Source organism: Rhinoderma darwinii, chromosome 4, assembly GCF_050947455.1.
Source record: "Rhinoderma darwinii isolate aRhiDar2 chromosome 4, aRhiDar2.hap1, whole genome shotgun sequence".
Classification (NCBI taxonomy): domain Eukaryota; kingdom Metazoa; phylum Chordata; class Amphibia; order Anura; family Rhinodermatidae; genus Rhinoderma; species Rhinoderma darwinii.
Window position 1 is genome coordinate 164,306,934 of NC_134690.1, and position 24,857 is coordinate 164,331,790.

Here is a 24,857-nt window from a genome sequence, read left to right on the forward strand (position 1 = left end):
TCGTTATGTACATTTAGCGTGTACACCACGCCAGGATAGCTCTCAACGTATATGCTAAATGTGTCTATATGGATACATAAGCTGACTTTTTCAACTCTGTCTGGCCGGTATATGTCAGTATACCGCAAAAAAAGGTAGAGAGTAGCATAGTAGATTACGCTATTCAATACAACGGAATCTAGTAAAATACTATATACCGCACGGTATATTTTTTTTAAACAAGGGAGCGTATGGGGGATGGATGCAACTGTATGGCATCTGTCACAGGCATCAATTTAAAGTATACGTCATGAGCTTTTCATGAGGCGTACATTGTACAGATATGACACATTAGTGACACAATAGCCTATGGGTGTTCGGCATCCATCAGAGGCCCGTTTAACGTATATATGTGGGGAGCTTTTCCAGACGGATACGCTAAAAATGTATGGCAAAAACGTGATGTGAATGGGGCCTTATAATGGAAATAAATATGTCTGCACAAGAGCTGTAGAAACAAAACAATAGAAACATTTTAATCAAGACCTTTTACAAAGTAGATTCATTTTCAATGTCAGATAAATCGGAGCAATACACAAAACTGTTGCAAAGGTTGCAGCCTTTATGGCATTCATTGTACACTGTCAAGGCCAAGTTCTGTATCAGACAAAACACAAAATAAGGGATTGAAATTAAAAGGGTGGTGATGGTGAAGAAAGAAGCTAGGTTTATTCAGAAGTTTATTATCTTTATAATGTTTATCATAAAATTTGCACATAATTTGTAAACACATAAATGCAGCAGATTTTGTTCCAGAAATATTCGTGACCGAAAAGTAAGCTCTGTTCATCTGAATGAAACTTGCAGAAATCTATGTCTTTGCTGCAGCAATCATACACAAAATCTTCCGCGAGTGACTGCACCTTAGGCTATGTTCATATAGGATGGATACGCTGTGTAAAAGCACACAGCGTATCCGCCCTGGGTGCTGCAGGGAATACCGGCTGAAAAACGGCACCAAATTGTGGTGCAGTTTTTCGGCCGGAATGTCCGCTGCGGAAACCTGCACGTAAAAAAAAAAAAGTTTGGTATTTACATAGACATGGCGGCGGGTCCTGAAGGCCAGCCTCCTGGGAGAACGTTTTATCCCGCTTAGATTATACAATCTATTACTGGTCTGGGGTCGTGATGTGGCGTCCATACCACGGTTTGTGGACTTCATCAACAATAATGATTTCAATTTACAATTTACAAGTGCTACATCCAGGGAAAGTATTCCATTCTTAGATATTTCTCTCAGGTGACATAAAGAATGGCTGGGTGACTACGTCTCTTTATTGTAAACCTACATCAGGTAATACCATCCTGGGTCCGCCCAGTTGTCAACCAATTCACACCATAAAAACAATACCAGGAGAATTTATTAGATCTAGAAGAGCGTGTTCGGATAACACTGATCTTTCTAACCAATCTAAAGACATAGAATCCAGATTACGAAAAAGGGGAAGCAAAAAATAAAATGATGGAAAAAGGGTCAAACTATATAAAAACCCAAGGTTCCTTTTTGATAGAACACAATAATCGGGAAGCTCGCTACTCTAATTTTTTCCCCCACTGTATTTTCAACGGCTCACATCTCTACAAAGATATTACTAGCATTATAAAGAAATATTTACCCATCCTCCCTCAAATTATTGACCATGGCTGCCGATGTGTAGCCAAAAGAGGCAGAACTTTAGGAGATATATTGTCTCCAAGTCTTTTTTCTTCTAATAACCCTAAAAAACCTTGGTTATCCCAAAAAGCATTTTTTAAATGTGGAGGTAAGAGGTGTAATATGTGTAGGTATGCACCAAAAAAAATAAAGGAGTTTATCTCCCCAAAGCAACAGTATCAAAAGATCGAAGCATTTATTAACTGCAAAATGCATCATGTGATTTACGGTATTATATGTAGTAAACGCAACCTAACATATATTGGCTGCACTATTAGAAAATTGATAACTATGATGCTAGGAGTGTGTTCGGTCTGCAGTGTGTTCGGTCTGGGAAATACTGGCGACATGCGGTCCGTATATCATGGACCGAACACGCTCGGGTGAATCCAGCCTTAGAGGGGGGGGACTGGAGAAAATATCTCCTTAAGGGCTTATTCACACGAACGTTGAATACGTCCATTTGACTGCTGTTAAAACACCTGCAACACCCCCTAGATATTTCTGTGTGTCCAGGTACATGCAACCACTAAAGCCAGATTCAGATGAGCGTATATCTCGTCAGTGTGACGGACGTTTTTTTTAACGGCCGTCCATGTGGATGAGCCCTAACAGGGAAGCATTCTGTATCCTACAACTGGAGACCAGATTTTCCATAGTTCTCAATTGGAGAGGAGATTTACTCTATCTATATTAGGTACATTTTGTAATTTCAGGGTAGGGAGACAGACAGGTGAGCCCTAATCTACCCGCCACTCAGTCCCTGCCTACTTGCACGGCCCGTCCTAGGCGACGGCATACAACTGGGCGACGTTCCCTACGCTCAGTATGTGCATGACAGACAAACAGACAAGGGTACACAGGAGCTAAGGGAAATGGGGCAGTTGCCCACGGCAACACCGTGAGCAACAGGAGTAGTGAACGAGCCGAGTCAAACCAGGAGTGTACGAGGTACCAAACGCAGAGTAGGAGCGTAGTCAGTAAAGCCAGGGTCAAAATGAAGCAAGGTCAATAATAATAGCAGGAGCAGCAGAGCCAGGAAACATGAAAGAATCACAGGCAAAGACAAGCAGGAAATGAAGGTATAAATAGGCCGAGGGCGGAAGCTAGAACCGTCTGGCCAGGCTGTGATAGGTTCTCCCACTCCTGAGCCTACCAGCCTGAGTGGTAGCAGATCGAGTCACTCTATCAGACCTAGGAGCAGGTGCAGACTGATTAACCACGGGCGTCGACACAGAAGCTGTGTGTGGCAGATCCTTTACACATTTATTATACGATCGAGCTGTTGATTTTAGATATTCTAGCATGTAATTATTCATATATATTAATGTAATTATTCTAAACATTTATGTGCCATGAACCCTTCACTAACGGATAATATAAACAAGTTCAAATATGCAAAGTATATACATGTGAGTGAAAGTGTTAAAACAGATGTGAAATACCTGCCTTCAGTTTTTTTGACATACCACTTTAAGAAGGGGAAAATAATCAACAAAATTAGTGTTTGCATTGCTATTACCTGTTAAAGTTTTTTTGCAAGAAATAGCTAGAATTGGTTCATAATGCTTTTCAATTCTAAGCACTGCCTTAGTGACGTATGCTATGAATAAGAATACTCCTGTTCGAAACTCGTAAGCGTCCACACACCTAACGTGTGCTCTGTTTTATTTTTAAATAAGTTGCCAAATTAAATTTGTATGTTTATAAGGATGCACTGGAAGATTTTTCCTCCTTTTTCATATAAAATGCATTTTTCCACGCCAGTGAATCACGTAAAGAAAATAATTTGGACCGCTACGTGAAAATCCAGTGTAACGGACGCAGACCGCAGACCCCTTTCATCCTGCTGATGTCTTCCTCCCCAAGGATGCGAGCACATGAGCTCATTCCCGGCCTTAATGGGCTAGCGTGCACACATGTTAAGAATTTACTAATTACTCCCAGATCACCCTGGACTATAAGAAGGGCCCTGTCACTTCACTCTTTGCCTGAGCATTGTTAGTTATTCCCATGTTGATCTTTGCAAATGGTCCCTTAGTGTTTACCCTGTTCCAGTGTTCCCGTGCCCTGCTACCTGTTTCCTGTATCCCGTGCTGTGTTATTGTTCCTGAGCCTGTTAATGATTGGTGTCATGTCCTGCTGCTCCTGTTGTCACCCGCCACGTCTGGCGCAACCCACTGCACCTGTTGTCGTCCGGCGCATCCTACTGCACATGCTGTCATCCGCCACGTCTGGCGCAACCTGCTGCAGCTGCTGTCAGCCGCCACATCTTTCGCAACCTGCTGCACCTGCTGTCATCTGCCACGTCTGGCGCAACCTGCTGCACTCACCTTCAAGCGTGCTAAAGCCTCTGCCACTGTCTGGACTATTCAGGTACCCTTGTGCTGGACTTTGTATTGTTTAGGTGCTCTGTTATTTGGCCAGCTGCCTCCCCGCTACGGCGCTGCAGCCTAGTGGGTCCACATACCCACAGACCGTGCCACCCAGCTTTACAGGAAAAGGTTGATGCAGCAATAAATTTTCCCAGGGTCTGTGCAACATAAAATCCTCTATCTCCTCCCATTTTCTTTTAGAGTGAGATCAAAGGAGAGAAGCTTTTACACAGTACAGAAATATATTAGGCTAATATTAATTATTAACCCCTTCCAGCTCACCTCACGTAAATTCCTAGGCTAATGGCGTAGTCCCTGTAACTTTACATGCTCTGTTTGATGACACTGCTCGTTCCTGCACCCGGTGCCCTCAGGTGGACCGGCCTGTCACTCTGAATACCTAAACTGGTACTGTGACAAGAAACTGAAATATTTGTTCCTTATCTTTAAGAGTTCCGAACACAGTGCTCATCTAAAAATTTAAATGGGGGCTTTGATTTTGTCATGGTTTAGCATTGTGACATACATTACACAATGTACACACATATCACATTGCTATGCACAGGAGAATTAGAGGATTTATTTTTGGGGTAAATATTATTGACTGAACCAAATACCTTAGAACAGTATGTGAAGAAGCATAACAAATAATTTTCTTTTACTGTTTTTGCACATTTTTAAGCTATACATGTACAGTGATATGCTGCAAATTAGGCTGTGTTCACATCAAATTTAACGGAAAGAACAACACTGCATGCAGCAATATTTTACCCTGACAAAAATACGGACACCACGACAAACCCTAATGGACCCTCTTTTTACATGATTATACAGTGGTGGCTAACTTGCCTGATTTGCTGCAACAGCAGTCGCAGAGATTTGCTTTACAGCAGGCACCTGGACATCAGAAAATAACTCATTCACTTATATTGAAGAATGTTGTGGTCATCACCTATTGCCATAAATGAGTGAATTGGTAATTATGTTTCTTTTACTTAGGCCGGATTCACACGAGCGTGATCGGTCCGTGATATATGGTGTGTTGGTAGTATTTCCCAGACCGAACACACTGCATGAAGCCGGGCTCCAAGCGTCATAGTTATCTATAACACTAGGAGTCCCCGCCTCACTGCGGGAAAACTGTCCCGTACTGTAATCATGTTTTCAGTACGGGACAGTTTTCCACAGCGAGGCAGGAACTCGTGTTCAGTCCGGGAAATACTGCCGACATATATCACGGACCGATCATGGTCGTGTGAATCCGGCCTTATAGAGATATTGGTAATTTTTTTAGTTCAGAAAGTGCAGCAATATTGCTTATCACCTTTCATTTAGCTTCTCAGCAACTGATGGTAAAATTGTCACTTTGTTATGGATTCACCATGCTGACAAATAGTTCATACTTGATCTTCAGTTTCTGAGAATTTAATTAAAAAGTGACAACCAGTATGGATGCAAAAATTGCCGCTCTAGCTGATAAGAAAATGTATAACATATTTATAAGTAAGTACATAATTACCTAACTTTGGCTGCTGCAACTTCGAGACATTTTTATGTTTTGGATAAAAATCCTCTTTGTTAAAAAATACCTAAAGGTTTACAGAACTATTATTGATGTAACCGCACAAAAAAAAAACTATTCCTATGTAAGACTATACAGGTTCTTACTGTTGGGGCAGCACTGCTCCATAGAGATGTTCGTTTCTTCATTGGGCATTGCACTTTCTTTATAATATAAATGGCATCTTCTAGATAAATAATGACTGCGATTATGGTAAGAATGGTGAGAATACCCATAATGCACAACTGCACGGTGTCCAGCACTAAAAACAGGAAGAAAAGTAAGGAGATGTTAAGATAATAAGATGAGACATTCTACAGCAGAATACAGGCTGCCTCTGTTTTGTCTACACCAGAGCCTTTCAAACTGTCAGGCGCCCCCCAGTTTTTAGTGAGGTACAGCTAGGGGGCTGCAGATTTGACACCAGTAATCATAAACTGCACAGTCTTTTCTACGGTTGCATCAATTTCTGGTTCACCAACATAACAGATTCCTTTTGTGCTTATTCTAATGTTCTACTGGGTTTCAAGATAAGTTGAGGTAATTTCTTTACATTTTTCTGTGTATTACAACCAATGGTGGGGCCCAGTCATCACCATGTTCTGACTGGTAATGCCCCAGTAGAAAAAAAATTAGAAGCTCCGTACTATACAGTCAAGCACAACCTTAAATGCATTATTCCAACATTATGAAAAGATACAAGCCACCCAATATATTATGAATCTGAAATGATAGTAGTTAGTTTAATATATCTGGTGTGTACTATAAATGGCTGAGCCAATGGTACATTACTCATCATAGATTTTCATCCTGATAGATGTACAGGTATGGTGCTCATAGTATCTGGAGAACAGGGATTCTGAATTCTCTACCAACCTGCAGAGCAAATTTTAGAATCCAGCTTAGATGGGCGATTAGTGCGTTTACCGAATCACCTATTGTCAAAATGTGCTTATTTCCTAATAAAGAACTGGATTTCCCTTATTTAAAACAAATGAGGCTAAAAAAGGGATCTGTCTTTAAAGCATCTTTTAATGGGACTGTCACTTTAGATATGATGTTAGGCAGACTTAGTGACACATGTCAAAGTGAGTGACAAATTGGGGAAGTAGCAGTCTGGACTGCGCTGATGTAATAAGACGTCAGCACGATCCAGTGCATAAAGCAGACGGGCACAACTGGTGACATCACTCACCAGCGCCTGCCTGCTCATTCTAAACTGGAACTGCGGAGAAACGTTGGCTAGGTGAGTAATTTTTTTTTTTTAATCCACTAACGTTTAAACCAACCCATTAAGGTGCCCTGAATGGCGGTCCAGTGTGAGAACTGAACAGTCGCTTTGAGCCTCAATTGTCCTAAATTGGGCGAATGCCATTCCAAAATTAAATTGGCAAATTTTCATGGTTCACCTAATGTCTTGAAGTCAGTGAATCCTAATATAACATTCTATAATGAAATTGCTAAAAAAAAATACTTTTCTATAATATAATCTTCACAATGGCTTCAAGGTGGAGGAATAATTCTTTAGCTATATCTCTCCAAGGAGAATCAGTACCTTCCATGAGGCAGTACACACGACGTCTAACACAGGCAACCTTGTTCTGTACTGACAAGGAGCAACAACTCAGAAACAGCGCTGTCTACAGATATGGTTTGGCTGATAACCGGAGACATGTTTCAAAGCTCTATAAATGGTCAGACATTGACCTAGGGCAGGGGCGTAGCTAGGGGGGGCAGGCGGGGCACGTGCCCCGGGCGCAGTTTAGAGGGGGGCGCCAGCGCCACCTCCTCCTGCACTATAATTGTACCTGTGTCGCAAGGACACAGGTACAATTAGAAGCAATGAATCTACGGGGTGTGTCTATCTACAGGGGGACTATATCTACAGGGCTGGGCTATATACAGGGGGACTATATCTACAGGGCTGGGCTATTTACAGGGGGACTATATCTACAGGGCTGGGCTATATACAGGGGGACTATATCTACAGGGCTGGGCTATATACAGGGGGACTATATCTACAGGGCTGGGCTATATACAGGGGGACTATATTTACAGGGGGGCTATATACAGGGGGACTATATCTACAGGGGGGCTATATACTGGAGTGGGCTGTCTATAGAGCACCATATACAGGGGTGGGCTATATAGTATATAGCCCCCTGTAGATATAGCCCACCCCTGTATATGGTGCTCCATAGATAGCCCACCCCAGTATATAGCCCCCCCTGTAGATATAGTCGCCCTGTATATAACCCAGCCCTGTAGAAATAGCCCAGCCCTGTAGATATAGCCCCCTGTAGATATATTCCCCCTGTATATAGCCCACCCCTGTATATAGCCCACCCCTGTATATAGCCCCCCTGTGTATAGCCCACCCCTGTGTATAGCCCACCCCTGTACATAGCCCCCCTGTGTATAGCCCACCCCTGTAGATATAGCCCCCCTGTGTATAGCCCAGCCCTGTGTATAGCCCAGCCCTGTAGATATGGTCCCCCTGTAGATATGGTCCCCCCTGTAGATATGGTCCCCCTGTAGATAGCCCACCCCTGTATATAGTCCCCCTGTAGATATAGTCCCCCTGTAGATATAGTCCCCCTGTAGATATAGCCCACCCCTGTATATAGTCCCCCTGTAGATATAGCCCACCCCTGTATATAGTATCCCACAAATAGCTCCCCCTATATTGCTCCACAGAAAGCCCACCCCTGTATATAGCCCCCTTGTACATATAGTCCACCCCTGTATATAGTGCTCCACAGATAGCCCACCCTTGTATATAGTATATACAGGGTGGGCTATCTAGTGGAGCACTATATACAGGGGTGGGCTATCTGTGGAGCACTATATACAGGGGTGGACTATATGTAGAGCATTATATACAGGGGTGGGCTATATCTACATGGGGGCTATATACAGGGGTGGACTATCTAGTGGAGCACTATATACAGGGGTGGACTATATGTACAAGGGGGGGCTATATACAGGGGTGGGCTATCTGTGAAAGACTATATACAGGGGTGGACTATATGTGGAGCACTATATACAGGGGTGGGCTATATCTACAGGGGGGCTACATACATGGTTGGGCTATCTGTAGAGCTCTATATACAGGGGTGGGCTATATCTACAGGGGGCTATATACAGGGGTGGGCTATCTGTTGAGCACTATAGGGGGAGTTATTTGTGGGACACTATATACAGGGGTGGTCTATATGGGGGCACTATCTACAGGGGCTCTATGGCAGGCACTATCTACAGGAGGCTCTATGGCAGGCACTATCTACAGGGGGCACAGTGTGTGTTTATGGTGCTATTATAATTAGAGGTGCAGTGTATGGCGCTATTATATTTAAGGGTGTAGTGTGTGGTATAATGATAACTTTATATTTATTTATAGGTGCAGAAATGTTGGAAAAGTGAGAAGCTGAAGACATCTGAGTGGCAAACTGCAGAAACGGGCTGTGACCGGGAGAAGTCATCATAGAGGTCTGGACCGGATGGAGAAAAAGAACTAGAATCTGAGACGTCACCGGTGAGTCACTTAATGTAAATGTTCACTCTGCCTCTAATCAGGACTGTAGTCACTGTATGATCTGCAGCGAGATGATGGGTGGTATGATTATGATAGGATTTATTTTTTGTGAAACGGCATCTCCCAGCATATCCTTACCATTGTTCGGGCTATGCTGGGAGCTGTAGTTTTACGCCGTACAAACCTATACGGCAGGGGTTGCACTAAATTGAGCTGTATTTGTGCTGCTGTTGTATATATGTAGTGAGCTTGGTTCTGGTGTTGTGTATAGAACCATATTGCTTGTGAAATGTACAAATAATTTTATGCTCGCGTTACATAAAAATAAATGACACGTCGATTGTTAGAGAAAACAAACACGGCGAGGGGGAAGGAGATGTCGGGAAAGAGGTTGGGGAGGGGGGGGGGTGCCAAACTGAATCTTTGCCCCGGGTGCTGGAGAACCTAGCTACGCCTCTGCCTAGGGGTAGTCAACTATTGGTGACATTAGAGTTTTTTTTCCTTCAGAAGGTTAACTATATTACATACTTTAATTGAAACAATCTGTTTTGTAAAGAACTAGTTGCACCGATTCTATTTTGTTAGTGCAATCTCTCTCTTACAGAGCTTAGATTTGAGGATATATATATATATATATATATATATATATATATATATATATGCATCACTGATATTGTATAAACATAAATTAAAATTGTGTTTAATTGAATGACGTACAGTATGGTAATCGAGCGGCAGACGGTGGTAAGGAGTAGCAGGATGGTTGTATACTGTTGTTCATCAGGATGTAAACAAGGTGCTTGGGAAGCCTATAAGAAAGAGCAATCAGAAGAAAAGGTGAACCTTCAGAATGCCATTGAAATACATAAGTATATAGTTGCCCACTAGAGGGATATTTATATGTTTTTTAGTGCATCAAGTTTTGCAATAAATAATTTGCCATGAAAATTAGAATGTATCTCGAAAGCAAAATAGAAGGAAAGTTTACACAAATCTGCGAGCGTATGAAACTGGTAGCAAAATCAGCTGTGGCCTGGAAATGTGACAGTTTAGCTGTACTGTAAATAGAGCACTTAGGCTAAGTTCACACCATGTTTTTGCCTCCTATGGAAATGTTCTTTTTTATCTTTAAAAAGATAACAGATTTTTTTTTACAGGAAATAACAGGAAGCTTTTTAAGAACTACAGTTCTACTTTTATGGATCCGTTGTATCGGTTTGTATTTGTTTCTTAACAGATACATTATTTGTTTTATTTTGTGTTTTAAATAAGGGTTTGTTCACAACTGAACTACCATTTCTGATATTATGTTGCGTCAGAGGAATAGAATAACGGGGAATAAGGGAAGCACCGTATTCGTTGCATGCCGAAAGCCAACTACACTATTTTGTCCAGCATAAATGACGCAATCTACGATAGAGGACCCTAACTGAGCCTTTGATGCAGATGTGTACAGGGCCTTAATTGCAAGTTTATTGAAAAAACGGATGTCAAACAGGATAGTGCAACAGGATGCCTATTCTGTAGCATCCTGTTGCCATAGACTTGCATTGTACAAAAAAAAGGATCCGTCTGGATCCTGTTGTTCAACAGAACAGAAAAATAGACAGTTTGCGTTATAAAAATGGATCCTGACGGATCTGTTCACATCACGTTTTTTGGCCTATATTTGACGTATACGCCGGGAAAGCTCTTGATGTACAGTGGAGGAAATAAGTATTTGATCCCTTGCTGATTTTGTAAGTTTGCCCACTGTCAGTCATGAACAGTCTAGAATTTTTAGGCTAGGTTCATTTTACCAGTGAGAGATAGATTATATAAAAAAAAAAAAAAAAAAAGAAAATCACATAGTCAAAATGATATATATTTATTTGCATTGTGCCCAGAGAAATAAGTATTTGATCCTCTACCAACCATTAAGAGTTCAGCCTCCTCCAGACCAGTTACACGCTCCAAATCAACTTGGTGCCTGCATTAAAGACAGCTGTCTTATATGGTCACCTGTATAAAAGACTCCTGTCCACAGACTCAATTAATCAGTCTGACTCTAACCTCTACAACATGGGCAAGACCAAAGGATGTCTAAGGATGTCAGGGACAAGATCATAGACCTGCACAAGGCTGGAATGGGCTACAAAACCATAAGTAAGACGCTGGGTGAGAAGGAGACAACTGTTGGTGCAATAGTAAGAAAATGGAAGACATACAAAATGACTGTCAATCGACATCGATCTGGGGCTCCATGCAAAATCTCACCTCGTGGGGTATCCTTGATCCTGAGGAAGGTGAGAGATCAGCCGAAAACTACACGGGGGGAACTTGTTAATGATCTCAAGGCAGCTGGGACCACAGTCACCAAGAAAACCATTGGTAACACATTACGCCGTAATGGATTAAAATCCTGCAGTGCCTGCAAGGTCCCCCTGCTCAAGAAGGCACATGTACAGGCCCGTCTGAAGTTTGCAAATGAACATCTGGATGATTCTGAGAGTGATTGGGAGAAGGTGCTGTGGTCAGATGAGACTAAAATTGAGCTATTTGGCATTAACTCAACTCGCCGTTTTTGGAGGAAGAGAAATGCTGCCTATGACCCAATGAACACTGTCCTCACTGTCAAGCATGGAGGTGGAAACATTATGTTTTGGGGGTGTTTCTCTGCTAAGGGCACAGGACTACTTCACCGCATCAATGGGAGAATGGATGGAGCCATGTACCGTCAAATCCTGAGTGACAACCGCCTTCCCTCCACCAGGACATTAAAAATGGCTCGTGGCTGGGTCTTCCAGCACGACAATTACCCGAAACATACAGCCAAGGCAACAAAGGAGTGGCTCAAAAAGAAGCACATTAAGGTTATGGAGTGGCCTAGCCAGTCTCCAGACCTTAATCCCATCGAAAACTTATGGAGGGAGCTGAAGATCCGAGTTGCCAAGCGACAGCCTCGAAATCTTAATGATTTACAAATGATCTGCAAAGAGGAGTGGGCCAAAATTCCATCTAACATGTGTGCAAACCTCATCATCAACTACTAAAAATGTCTGACTGCTGTGCTTGCCAACAAGGGTTTTGCCACCAAGTATTAAGTCTTGTTTGCCAAAGGGATCAAATACTTATTTCTCTGTGCACAATGCAAATAAATATATATAATTTTGACAATGTGATTTTTTTTTTTTTTTTTTATATAATCTATCTCTCACTGGTAAAATTAACCTAGCCTAAAAATTCTAGACTGTTCATGTCTTTGACAGTGGGCAAACTTACAAAATCAGCAAGGGATCAAATACTTATTTCCTTCACTGTATAAGTCAAACGTAGGCTGTGACGGATGCATGAACTCCCATGACCCTTTCCATGATGTATCTACACAGACTACGCTATTAAATCCAACGAGTCCAGTAAAAAAAATACTTTTTTTTAACATGGAAGATTATGGGTGGCTGATGCCACTACCATGTTAAAGAAAAGTAGACGTTTAATATCTATGATCTTTTTACTGGACTCTGTGTGACATAGTCTGCTACCCTTGACCATACTTTTTTTTGCGGTATACTAACGTACACCAGTTAGACAGAGGCCAGACGGTCACCCCTTCTTGCAATGGAGGCCTATGGACACGTTTAACGTGTACGTCTGAAGATTTCTCGACTAACACGCTAAACGTAAAGAATTTTTTTTATGTGAATAGGGCCTTATGCCTGATTTTCAGCATCTAACCTTGTTCTTGAGTATTCATTTTAGACTGATGTACACCGGACTTTTGGGTGGACTTCCATTTTCATCTAAACTATACTGGTCTAGGTGTTCTATTTGTATTCTGGGGAAGTGTAGTCTTTACACCAGGTGCAGCAGGGCCGCCATCAGGGGGGTACTGGGGGTACTGCAGTGAGGGGCCCGGGCATAAATTAAAAAAAAAGGGGCCCGCACTCTGCCGCTGGAATCAATATACTCACGGCAGTGTGGCTCTTACGATTTCATTTTGGTGAAAGGAACAGGTCCCATCACGAAGCAGGGGCACGTTCATTACATCAGAATAAAATCGTAAGGGCCCGCTGGAGAGTGAGATGTGCCCGCCCCTCCTCCTCCACAACAGCGCGACAGCGTGTGGGGAGGAGACATCACAGCAGCGGGAGTTATGAGCTCAGCCTCGGAGGATACGTCCAGCAGCAGCAGTCGTTGTCTTCTTCTTCAGACACAGTGAGTACTAAGTTATGTCTGTGTCCGGCTGCTGCTGCCCGGAGCCTCCTGAAAAAATCTCCTCCTGCCCCCATAGAAAGTAAATATCTTCCCCACCTCTGTATTATGTTAACACTGCAGCATAGGATTGTATCAGCTCTGCGGCTCTTATCTCCCGTCCTGTGTAACATGTGACAATAAACCTGTCTTCTCCCTCTGTTTACACAGGACAGGAGAAAAGAGCCGGCGTAGAGCTGATAGTGATACAATCCTATGCTGCAGTGTGAACTAATACAGACGTGGGGAAGATAATGGGGGCAGGGAGATGATAATGGGGCAGGGAGATGATAATGGGGGCAGGGAGATGATAATGGGGGCAGGGAGATGATAATGGGGCAGGGAGATGATAATGGGGGCATGGAGATGATAATGGGGGCAGGGAGATGATAATGGGGGCAGGGAGATGATAATGGGGCAGGGAGATGATAATGGGGGCAGGGAGATGATAATGGGGGCAGGGAGATGATAATGGGGCAGGGAGATGATAATGGGGCAGGGAGATGATAATGGGGCAGGGAGATGGCATTGGGTAGGGAGGGAAATGATGCTAGAGTGGGAAGGAGATAATAATGGAGGGAGGATGGCACTTGAGTAGGGATGCACGATGCATCAAAACTTCCATACGGTTTCGATACCGTGCACCCCCAAACGGTTCGATGCTGTTATTTCATGTATTTCGATACTAAGCTGTGCGGCCGCACAGCTCAATATTGTAATACATGAATGTATGAGAGCGGAGCTGCGGCTGTGTAATGCAGTTACGGCCCCGCTCCGGAGTCCCGACATGTGCGCGCCGCCAGTATTATGTGATGCGGCCAGTGCTGCACTAATGAGCGGCGGCACTGAAAACAGAACATGGCGGGCGCACTACAAAACACCCCCACATGTTCTGTCTTCAGTGCCTGAACCGCCGCTCATTAGTGCAGCGCCGCCCGCATCACCTCGTGCTGACCGCGTGCGGGGCGGGGCAATGGCTGTATTACACAGCCGCAGTCCCACTCTATAAAGGCAGAGATCAAAGAAACCTCTCATCTCCGCCGCTATTCCCCTGAATGCTGCGATCAAAGCTGACTGCAGCATTCAGCGGAAAATAAGAAGGGGGGATGCCCCTTGGATCACGTCACAGGAATCCCTGACACGCGATTGAGGGACATACCATATATGGGCAGACAGCCCAAGGTCCAATGAAGGACCCCAGGGCTGTCTTACCATATTTCCTGTTAGGGCATACTCAGGTCTGTCCTAACAACTGCCTGTGTACTATCCGTATATAGATATATGACAGTGTATTAAAGTTTAAAAAATAAAGTAAAAACATAAAGTAATGTGACATTTAAAAAAAATACACATACACCTTTTTTACAAAACACATTAAAATAAGTCTCAATACATAAAATATACATATTCGGTAATGGCGCGGCCGTAACAACCTGCACAACAATTTTTTTGCATCATTTATGATGTGTACGCTGTAAAAAAATAAAATAAAAACTTCTTTCACTTAATAATGTGAGGCGCGAGGTGCGATGATGAATTTAACCTCCATGTGCCTCACATTAATAGTAATTAACCCCATCATGTACCTCACACATTAACCCATTATAATTGAGGAACATGATGGGGTTAATTACTATTAATGTGAGGCACATGGAGGTTAAATTTACCATCACACCTCGCGCCTCACATAAGAAATGGAAGAACTGTTTTGTTTTTTTATTACTGTTGGCAAAGTATCGCTTTGTTATCGAAATCGCAATACTACACAAAGCATCGGTACCGAAGTCCAAATTCTGGTATCGTGACATCCCTCCACTGGAGGAGGCATTATACAATGGGGGGGGGGGGTAATAATTGGGTGAAAAGTGAGGATATCTGAAGGGAGGTGAGAAATTATACATGGGGAGGGGTAGAGGAAGGAGAGAGTATACCTGGGTAGGGGGAGAAAGCTTATACCGGAGGCATAGTTAGCAACAGTCCTGAATTTGCAGGGACTGTCCTGAATCTACAGCGGCAGCCCCGGCAAATTACTGTCCCAGACGTGTCTCAGCCATGGCCATATTCAATTGTATCTGCGTCCACAGGATGCAGATACAATTGAATACTATGGCAGAGCAGGAAAGTATCAGCTTCCTGCTCTGCCATTCACCCATCCAGGAGCGGAATCCCTGGTCAGAGAGTTGCCGACACTCTGGCCGGGGATTCCTCTCCTAGAGGTAGCCCCTGAGGTCACTGTCCATATATGGACAGTGAGGTCAGGGTCTCCTCCCGGACTGTAATCCCCTGTAGAGAGTGCCACACACTCCCCTGTAGTTAGCGCCGAACATACCCCCTGTAGATAGCGCCACACACACACTCCCCTGTAGATAGTGCCACATACTGCCCCATGTAGATAGCGCCACACAATCCCATGTAGATAGCGCCACACAATCCCATGTAGATAGCGCCACACCCACCCTGTAGATAGCGCCACACCCCCCCCTGTAGATAGCGCCACACACCCCCCTGTAGATAGATAGTGCCACACACAGCCCCCTGTAAATAGCTCCACACACACTCCCCTGTAGATAAAAGTCTAAATGCTAAACTCTGGCCACAGGTAGGGTTCTGTTGGAAAGGTGTCTGAATTACCTAACAGGTCTGGTCTAGGATCTGAATTTTTTTCTGGTTTGGTGTCTGAATTAATTTTGTTGTGTGGTATTTACACAGATAACGTGTGTGCAGCGTGTGAAGAGAATGCAAAAGTATCATCCAGGCATGCCCGTGGCGGTGGGAGATCTTAGGGACTACATTTTGGTGAGTGACTCTCCTGTGTATAGGGCTTCAGTGCAATGATTTTTGTTTATATTGCCCTCCTACATCCTGACAGATTCTATACACACACACACACACACACTTTCCCTTTTTGCCCCCCACAGAGCCGCTGTCTCTTGTCTCTTCCCTATCACTCCACAGAGCCCCTGTGAGGTTGCGTTTCCCCCTGGCTACCACTGCTACCTTCAGTTCTCCCAGCCCTGGCACTTAGTCTCTCCCCTTTGCCCTCCGACACCCACCTCCTGTCTCTGCCCTGCTCCTCCAAAGAGTTTTCTTTTTAATGTGCCCTACCTCACGCCCCTTTACATTCCACCCCCCCTCCTAATAACGAGGGGGGCGGGGGCCCAGACTCATTGGCAGTATGGGGCCCAGAAATTCCTGATGGCAGCCCTGAGGTGCAGTGCAACAATCTGATGTTAAAAAAAAAAGCTGTGCCTGTCAACCAACTGTCAACTGGTTCTAGTAAGGGTATGTGCACACGAGGGAATTACGTCCGTAATTGACGGACGTATTTCGGCCGCAAGTACCGGACCGAACACAGTGCAGGGAGCCGGGCTCCTAGCATCATACTTATGTACGACGCTAGGAGTCCCTGCCTCGCTGCAGGACAACTGTCCCGTACTGAAAACATGATTACAGTACGGGACACTTGTCCTGCAGCGAGGCAGGGACTCCTAGCGTCGTACATAACTATGATGCTAGGAGCCCGGCTCCATGCACTGTGTTCGGTCCGGTACTTGCGGCCGAAATACGTCCGTCAATTACGGACGTAATTAGTGTGTGTGCACATACCCTTACAATCAGCAGAATTGTGAATATGACTCTAGACTATAGTACAGGCTATAACCCAGGATCTGTACAAGATAAGTACTGTAATGTAGTGTATTTATAAAGTGACTCAACTTATGTAGAATATATCTAAGTATATATTGTAAAGCTATGAATCAATGCTTTAAAGCAACTCTCCAGTACGAATATTTTTTAGGGGTGTGCGACGTGTGCCATTGCACAGGGTGCATCACTCCAGCAGGTGTAATGAGGCGCTGCTCTGGCTCCCTTCCCCTGCTTGTTTCAAAAGCGCCCGGGCTCGGCGACTCAGTGCTGTGTGGCACAATCTACAGGGGGCTGTGTGGCACGATCTACAGGGGTCTGGGTGGCACTATCTACAGGGGGCTGTGTGGCACTATCTACAAGGGGGTTGTTGTGTGGCACTATATTTAAGGGAGCTGTGTGGCACTATCTACAAGGGGGCTGTGTAGCACTATCTACAAGGGGGCTGTGTGGCACTATTTACAAGGGGGCTGTGTGGCACTATCTACAAAGAGGCTGTGTCGGTGATTTGGTGCTTTTTTGCCAGCGTCTTTTGCATTAGATTCAATGGCTTAAAAAAACGCTAAAAAAAAAAAGGTCAAACAATGCAATGAAGGAATTTTCGTTGTGGAAACGGGTCTAGGTGAGTTACATTTTTTTGTTTGTTTGGAGGCACTGTCTACAAGGGGGAGGTGCGGGGCTGTATGGCACGATCTGCAAGGTGGAGGTGGGGGATGTTGGCACTGTCTACAGGGAGGCTGTATGGCACAATCTACAGGGGGCACTATCTACAAGGAGGGGTGTGTGGCAGCCACGGGAGGAGCATTATACTGTGTGGGGGCCCCTTAGTGGACATTATACTGTGTAGTGGTACTGAAGGGGGCAATATACTGTGTGTGGCACTTAGGGGACATAATACTGTGTGGGCCCAATTAGAGTACAAAATACTGTGTCCTTGAAGGAGTTATAATATATTATTAAATATTATTATTATACTGTATGGGGGGCACTAAAGGGGCATTATACTGGGTGGGGGCACTATATAGGGCATTATTGTGTGGGGCATTATACTTTTTTATGGGGCATTTTTTTTATGATGAGGTGGGGCGCTGAAAGATAATTTTGCACGGGGCGCCATCTATCCTAAGGCTGGAACGCAGGAAGAAGGATATATTGCCTGCACAGCTGCACAGAGTTCCTGAGGAAGAGGGGCGCCTTGCTGTCTAAAAGTTCAGCATTTCTTTATTACAATATTCTCTTGCAGATGACAGGCCTGTAGGGGCGCTCCTGAGTAATTTTTTTCTTTGGCTCCCTACATGCTTGTCTTTACACAGAGATTTTAAGCTGCCGCACTGGGTCTGTTTTGAGTCTAGACTCCTACTGGGTCTGTAAGCACATTACTGTTGATATAGCCTGCCCTGGAAAGATAAAACATATGTTGCTTCTGATGTAGTCCCAGAACATGAAGGTTACATAATAATAACATCATTAAATCTTATCTGGGTGTGCTGGGACCAGTTGTGCACCAGCTGCAATTCCTTGAATGGGCAAACCTGCAATACAAGATTGTCCTCCAGGGTGTGAGCTGCAATTTTAAGTTTCTCTTGGCTATGGCTAAAAGAGAAGAGTACTTCACTCATAGCAGTTCAGCCCCATGACCAGCATTTTGTGCAGGGACCCAGTAAATGGGCATCAAGATGTATTTATTTATTTTTGTGCATAAACTGGTATGAATCCCAGCAAAGTGAAGAGAAAAGCCGTTTCCAAAGGTCTTCCTTCTTCAACTTGCTTGCACATGTTCCCAGTTTTGGGAAGAAATATGGACTCCAGTTGCACATGAATAAATAAGACTGTAGATCATATTTTGTCCGTTAAATTTGTGTTTTTTCTTTTTTATATTAGTTATGTTTACATTTACAGTACATAGTATATATTATTGTACTAGTATTCAGATTGTTAGGGGTGGGGCCTTTCACTGTTCTTGCATAGGGCCCCTGTGCTGTCTGTCTGTGAGGAGAAACGGGGGACACCTGCTCCAGTCATTGGTGGGGGTTCCATCAGTGGGGTTCCCCTCCGATCAAACATTAATCCCTGCTCCTGTTGATTGGTGATGAATGTGGTCGGTGTGAAATCCCTTTTAATAAAGCTCCTTAGTAAAAGATTCACACAGGAGTGGATACAAAACAAAGGAGTCTGTCATTTATTTATACCTTTTTTCCTTTTGTATCCACTTCTGGCTTTGGCTCAAAAAATTGAGACAAAAACGGCATCATAACTGTGTGTGTGATCCTGGTCTAAAGGTATTCGGCTTAGTAGTGTAGCTAAACGTTTGACAAACTTCTGACATGTCATAGTGACATGTCAGAAGTTTTGATTGGTGGGGGTCCGAGCACTGAGACCCCCACCAATCACTAGAACGAAGCAGCTGAAGCGCTCGTGTGAGCGCTCAGCCGCTTCGTGTCTGTTCGGCTTTTCCGGAAAGCCGATGTATCGGAGTACGGGCTCATAGACTTTCTATTGAGTCCGTCCACCGATACATTGATTTCCGGAAAAAGCCAAACAGACACGAAGCAGCTGAGCTTCGTTCTAGCGATTCGTGGGGGTCTCAGTGCTTGGACCCCCACCAATCCAAAATTCTGACATGTCAATATGACATGTCAGAAGTTTGTCAAATGTTTAGCTACACTTGTTCACACGGAGTATTTTGGGGGAGGAATATCTGCCTCAAAGCTCCAAACGGAATTTTGAGGCAGATATTCCTCCCCCAAAATACTCCGTGTGAATAGCAATGATCGCGCCGTTTTTCGCCCGCGGCCATTGAGCGCCGCGGGCAGAAAACACGCTTTCTCCTGCCTCCCATTGAAGTCAATGGGAGGTCGGAGGCGGAAGCGCCCGAAGATAGGGCATGTCGCTTCTTTTTCCCGCGAGGCAGTTTTACTGCTCGCGGGAAAAAGACGCCGACGCCTCCCATTGAAATCAATGGGAGGCGTTCTCGGGCCGTTTCTGCCGAGTTTTGCGACGCGGTTTCCGCGTCAAAAAACTCGGCAAAAGACCCCGTGTGAACATAGTCTCATGTCTCCCTTGTATCAGCCATTGAGAATAGTGATACATTCCCTACAGTATATTGTAGCTACTCAAAAAAAGGTCCCAAAGTCATAGGGCGAGAAGTCATTTTAGCAGCCATTTTTGTGGCACAACTGCACTTCTTAAATCAGCTTTAAATTGTCATATGAGGCCCCAATATGTGATACTATAATAAAGGTCATTAGAAAACCCACAAGGCAAAGTAAGATGCACAATTACATTATTCACTAAAGGGAGCAGAAACTATTGAATTATACAAGTGTGACATACATTACTTAATTTAGGTGTCAACATCATCCAGCCATATTGCATAATCCATCATATATATTAATTCAGATATATATATATATATATATATATATATATATATATATATATATATATATATATAATATTTTTTTTATCTCAGATATGTGAATTTCCCATGTTCTAATAACATTTCTCCAAATATTTATGAATGTAATATGTGGCTATATGTGTATACTACTATACCTGGGGTCTGGATTAAACTCTTCTAAAGACGCCATGATTCAGATGCTGCCTTCAGCTTTTGCTCTGCTGCTCACAGCTGTAACACACTCAGCTCTGGACAGTGGATGGTGGACTTTGCCAAGTTCAAGTGTCTAAAAAACCCCAGTATCATTGGTAGATCCATGACTTTCAGGTCATTGATCTTCATACTTAAATGTGTTTTAGATGTTTGAGTTTCCTCTTTGAAGCTCAGTAAAGGAATAAAGCCATGTTTGTATAATCATCAATACATACATTTATATTCATTTTTTTTTGCTTGTGCGTAAATGTCCTTCCTTTCACTTTTCTTCCTTAATTCTACAAATCCTTTTCTTAGCAGAGCTTAGCCCATACTGTAGGGTTTCAGGGAAACGTATGGAATTTAACGCCATGGGAACAGGGCCTTAGAAAGGTATTTGTCTGTCATCTGATTATTATTTAGAGAATATGTATACACCCATAGGGCTCATTCACACTTCCGTATATCGGATCCAAATTTCAGCAACATTGCGGAAACAGCAAAAATATAGTTAATCCTTTATGAAGAAAATGCAAAGACGGATGAAAGACGAACAACTCATAACAAAATACGGAACAAAATGAATACAATGCGGAACAAAAATGGAACCATTTTTTTGCAAAAAAAATCTGTATTGGTCATCTGTATTTGATGCGTATTTTCATACACAATTACAAGAGAGCCCTTTGAGGCTATGGACACCTTTGGGCAATCTTCTAAGTTCAGTTCTGCTCAAGTCAAAGTACAGTAGCGTTTATAAGGCGAGGTGAGCGTCTCACCTCAGGCAGCGGCCTTCTGCCTCTCAGAGGGGATGGCGGCACCACTGAAACCAACAGCCACCACCCCCTGCTGCACTATAAACGTACTAAAAAACGTCTGAAAATAGGGAGCTGTTTTCAAGGGAAAACAGATCCTGATTTTCAGCTGTATTTTAAACAAACGTGCGTTTTTTTATGCGTTTTTTATGGACGTTTTTGGAGCTGTTTTTCTATAGTCAAAAACGGCTGCAAAAACGGCTCAAGAAGTGACATGCACTAAAAATATGCCCCGTCGGAAAACAGAACGCCGTATTTCCCATTGAAATCAATGGGCAGATGTACCATTGAATCCTATGACAGAGCAGGGAGGTATCTCCCTGCTCTGCGATTTACTAGGGTACGGGCCGTTCGGCCTGCAGTCTATCAGGCACAGGGACAGGACCCCGCACGGGCCGTCACTGGATCACGCCGGCCTACGCAAGGATCCCGCCGGCGTTAGAGCAGCTCCGTTCGTCGCGGGAACGGGCCAAGTTGAATAAACATTTTTTGTTTTATTTGTTTGGGGGGCACTGCCTACAAGGGGGTGGTGGGGGCTGTATGGCACTAGCTACAAAGGGGAGGTGGGGGGCACTGTCTACAAGGGGGTGGGCGGGGCTGTATGGCAGAATCTACGGGGGCTGTATGGCAGAATCTACAGGGGGCTGTATGGCACAATCTAAAGGGGGCTGTATGGCACAATCTACAGGATGGCTATATGGCACAATCTACAGGGGGGTGCTACCTACAGGGACATTATGCTGTGGGGGGGCCACAGAGGGGCCATTATACTGTGTGTGGGCCACTAAGGGGACATTATACTGTGCAGAGGCACTTCAGGGGGCAATATACTGTGTGTGGCACTTAGGGGACATTATACTGAGTGGGGGCATTATACTGTGTGGGGGCACTATAAAGGGCATTATACTGTGTGGGGCACTAAAAAGGGTATTATACCGTGGGGGACATTATATGTTTTTATCATGGGTTGGGACGCCAAAAGAAAATTTCGCACAGGGCGCCGTCTATCCTAAGGCCGGCCCTGATTAGTATTCATTCAGTTGCAAGAAAAAGTAAGTGAACCCATTCTTTCTCCATAGTTTACAAATAAATTGTGGTCTGATTTTTAGCTAAACTAATAACACACAACACATAACACACCAACAGTTGTACTGATCTCTTTTTTATGAGCACATTGTGTAATCATCCACAGCGCAGGAAGAAAAAGTAAGTGAACCAGTTTCAGTGCCTAATATCTCAATTGAGAGACTAAAGCATGCACTGGCTACTCAGCAGGATGTACACCACATAACACTGAAACCTAAGCACATAGCCGCTAGTTATTTAAGTGCATATTCTTATGAAACAAACTAATAATAAAAAAGGCGATAGCATTCAAGTAAATCAGGAAGGGGTAGAGTATAATAGACAGAAGAAAAAATGCAAGAAAATATCTTATTTGTTAAAAATGAAAAAACAAATGTATGCTGTGCTCCACAATCACATCCATGATACACTTAGCCTGGTCTTCTTGTGGTTTTTTGTTGAAGTCATGGCATACAAAACTCCAATGCATTTTTATACCTTTGAATCCAGACAAGTGGTATACTGGTTATATAATAATCCTAGGTATGGAAACATTTGAATTAATAATATATTTAATGACTTATAGTCATATCATATGATATATATATACAGTATGTGTATATATATATATATATATATATATATATATATATATATATATATATATGTCAGGGTCTAGATCCCAGGCTTCATACATCATCTAAATCAGGGGTCTCAAACTCGGCCAGGTAAATGGGCCGCACATAGAAAAAATTTGAAGTTGACAGGCCGCATTACTTTCAAATTTGATACAATACAAAATTATTGTTAATTAAGTAGTTATTTGAACTACTCTAACAATAGTACGTTACTATAATAATACTACATTACTATAACAAATACTACATTACTATAACAATACTACATTACTATAATAATACTACATTACTATAATAACTGGGCTAGGTTTAAACTTACTGGAAATTTGCAAGTTTACTCCACGTGCTTATTTAAACCATCCAGTTTTCCAGTTTGTGTCGCTAAATACAGTCTGGTTACTCAGTTGGCAGCGTTTGGCAGACACAAGAATGTCAAGATTGGGCAGCCCCTTTTTAGATATTGCCACAGGGCCCTCTGTAGATATTGTCACAGTGCCCTCTGTAGATAATGCCACAGTGCCCTCTGTAGATACTGCCACACACCCACTAGTAGATAATGCCACAGTGCCCTCTGTAGATAATGTCACAGTGCCCACTGTAGATAAAGCCACAGTTCAATCTGTAAATAATGCCAGTGTCCTCTGTAGATAATGCCACAGTGCCCTCTGTAGATAATGCCACAGTGCCCTCTGTAGATAATTCCACAGTGCCCTCTGTAGATAATACCACAGTGCCCTCTGTAGATAGTGCCACACCCCCTTGAATATAGCACTACCCCCCCTAGATAGCGCCATTGGGACTTCCTCTAAGAGTGGAATCCCCAGTCACAGCATAGGCAAGGTATTCCGCTCCTAGATGGAACCCCTGATATCACTGTCCATATATGGACATTGACGTTAGGGGCTACTCCTGCAGCGGAATCCCCTGCCGGAGCCTCGGCAACGGGGAGTCCGCTCCAGGAGTAGTCTACATATGGACAGCGACGCCAAGGGCTTCCACGTGCATAGCGCTTACAGTAGCGCTGTGCCTGGGGAGTTCTCCCTCTGCTCCTCTGCTCTGAACTGATGCTGAAGCAGGGACCTGAAGGTTCCTTGCTTCATCATTAGGTTCAACTGTATCTGCATCCTGAGGACGCAGATACAGTTGACAGCGGGACATACCCCCAGCCCCCTGGGACAGCGTGACACCGCCCAGTGTCAGGGACTGTCCCGCTGAATCCTGGACAATTGGGAGGGAGAATGTAGCGCTACATACAGGGGAGGGGCAATATCCTTTGGAGCACCGGCGCATAACTCCTTTGGCCTGCTCTCTCCTCTCCCGAGGGAGCTGCAGTACCCCGCAGGCCTCAGATGACAGCTTCAGGTGCCGCATGCGGCCCACGGGCCACGTGGAGACCCCTGATCTAAGTCATGACAGCACTCATGGTATATATGCCTTCCCTTACCACATTAGTGGCTCAGAGATAAGCAGCAGGGACTGATGTTTGTCCTTTCTGGTTGCAAGTTAGTGTTTTACATGCATGCAACACTACACTGGGGCCAGAAAGAAGGGCGGAGAGTAGTGAATTAGGGACATGAGAATTTCCTCCTGGTTTGATGTAAATAAGTAGGCACATGGTTGGCAGTATAAGGCGGCATGTGAATGACAGTTTTGCGAATTAGGGTCCTTTTGCATGGCTCGACGTGGGCCGTGTAATTGAGCGGCAATC

The 24,857-nt window shown here is 43.8% G+C and overlaps 1 protein-coding gene across 1 annotated transcript in view; it reads right to left on the reverse strand.

Moving 5' to 3' along the window:
• Positions 1–20,722, reverse strand: part of SLC51A (solute carrier family 51 member A) — a 44,831-nt gene extending 24,109 nt beyond the window's left edge. Inside the window, exons 1-3 of the mRNA XM_075864093.1 lie at positions 20,595–20,722; positions 9,882–9,973; positions 5,737–5,891 (exon numbers count right to left, since the gene is read on the reverse strand). Coding sequence (XP_075720208.1) covers positions 5,737–5,891; positions 9,882–9,973; positions 20,595–20,629 — 282 coding nt within the window. The 5' untranslated portion in view covers positions 20,630–20,722. The remainder of the gene's footprint in view (positions 1–5,736; positions 5,892–9,881; positions 9,974–20,594) is intronic.
• Between the last annotated feature and the right edge of the window lie 4,135 nt (positions 20,723–24,857).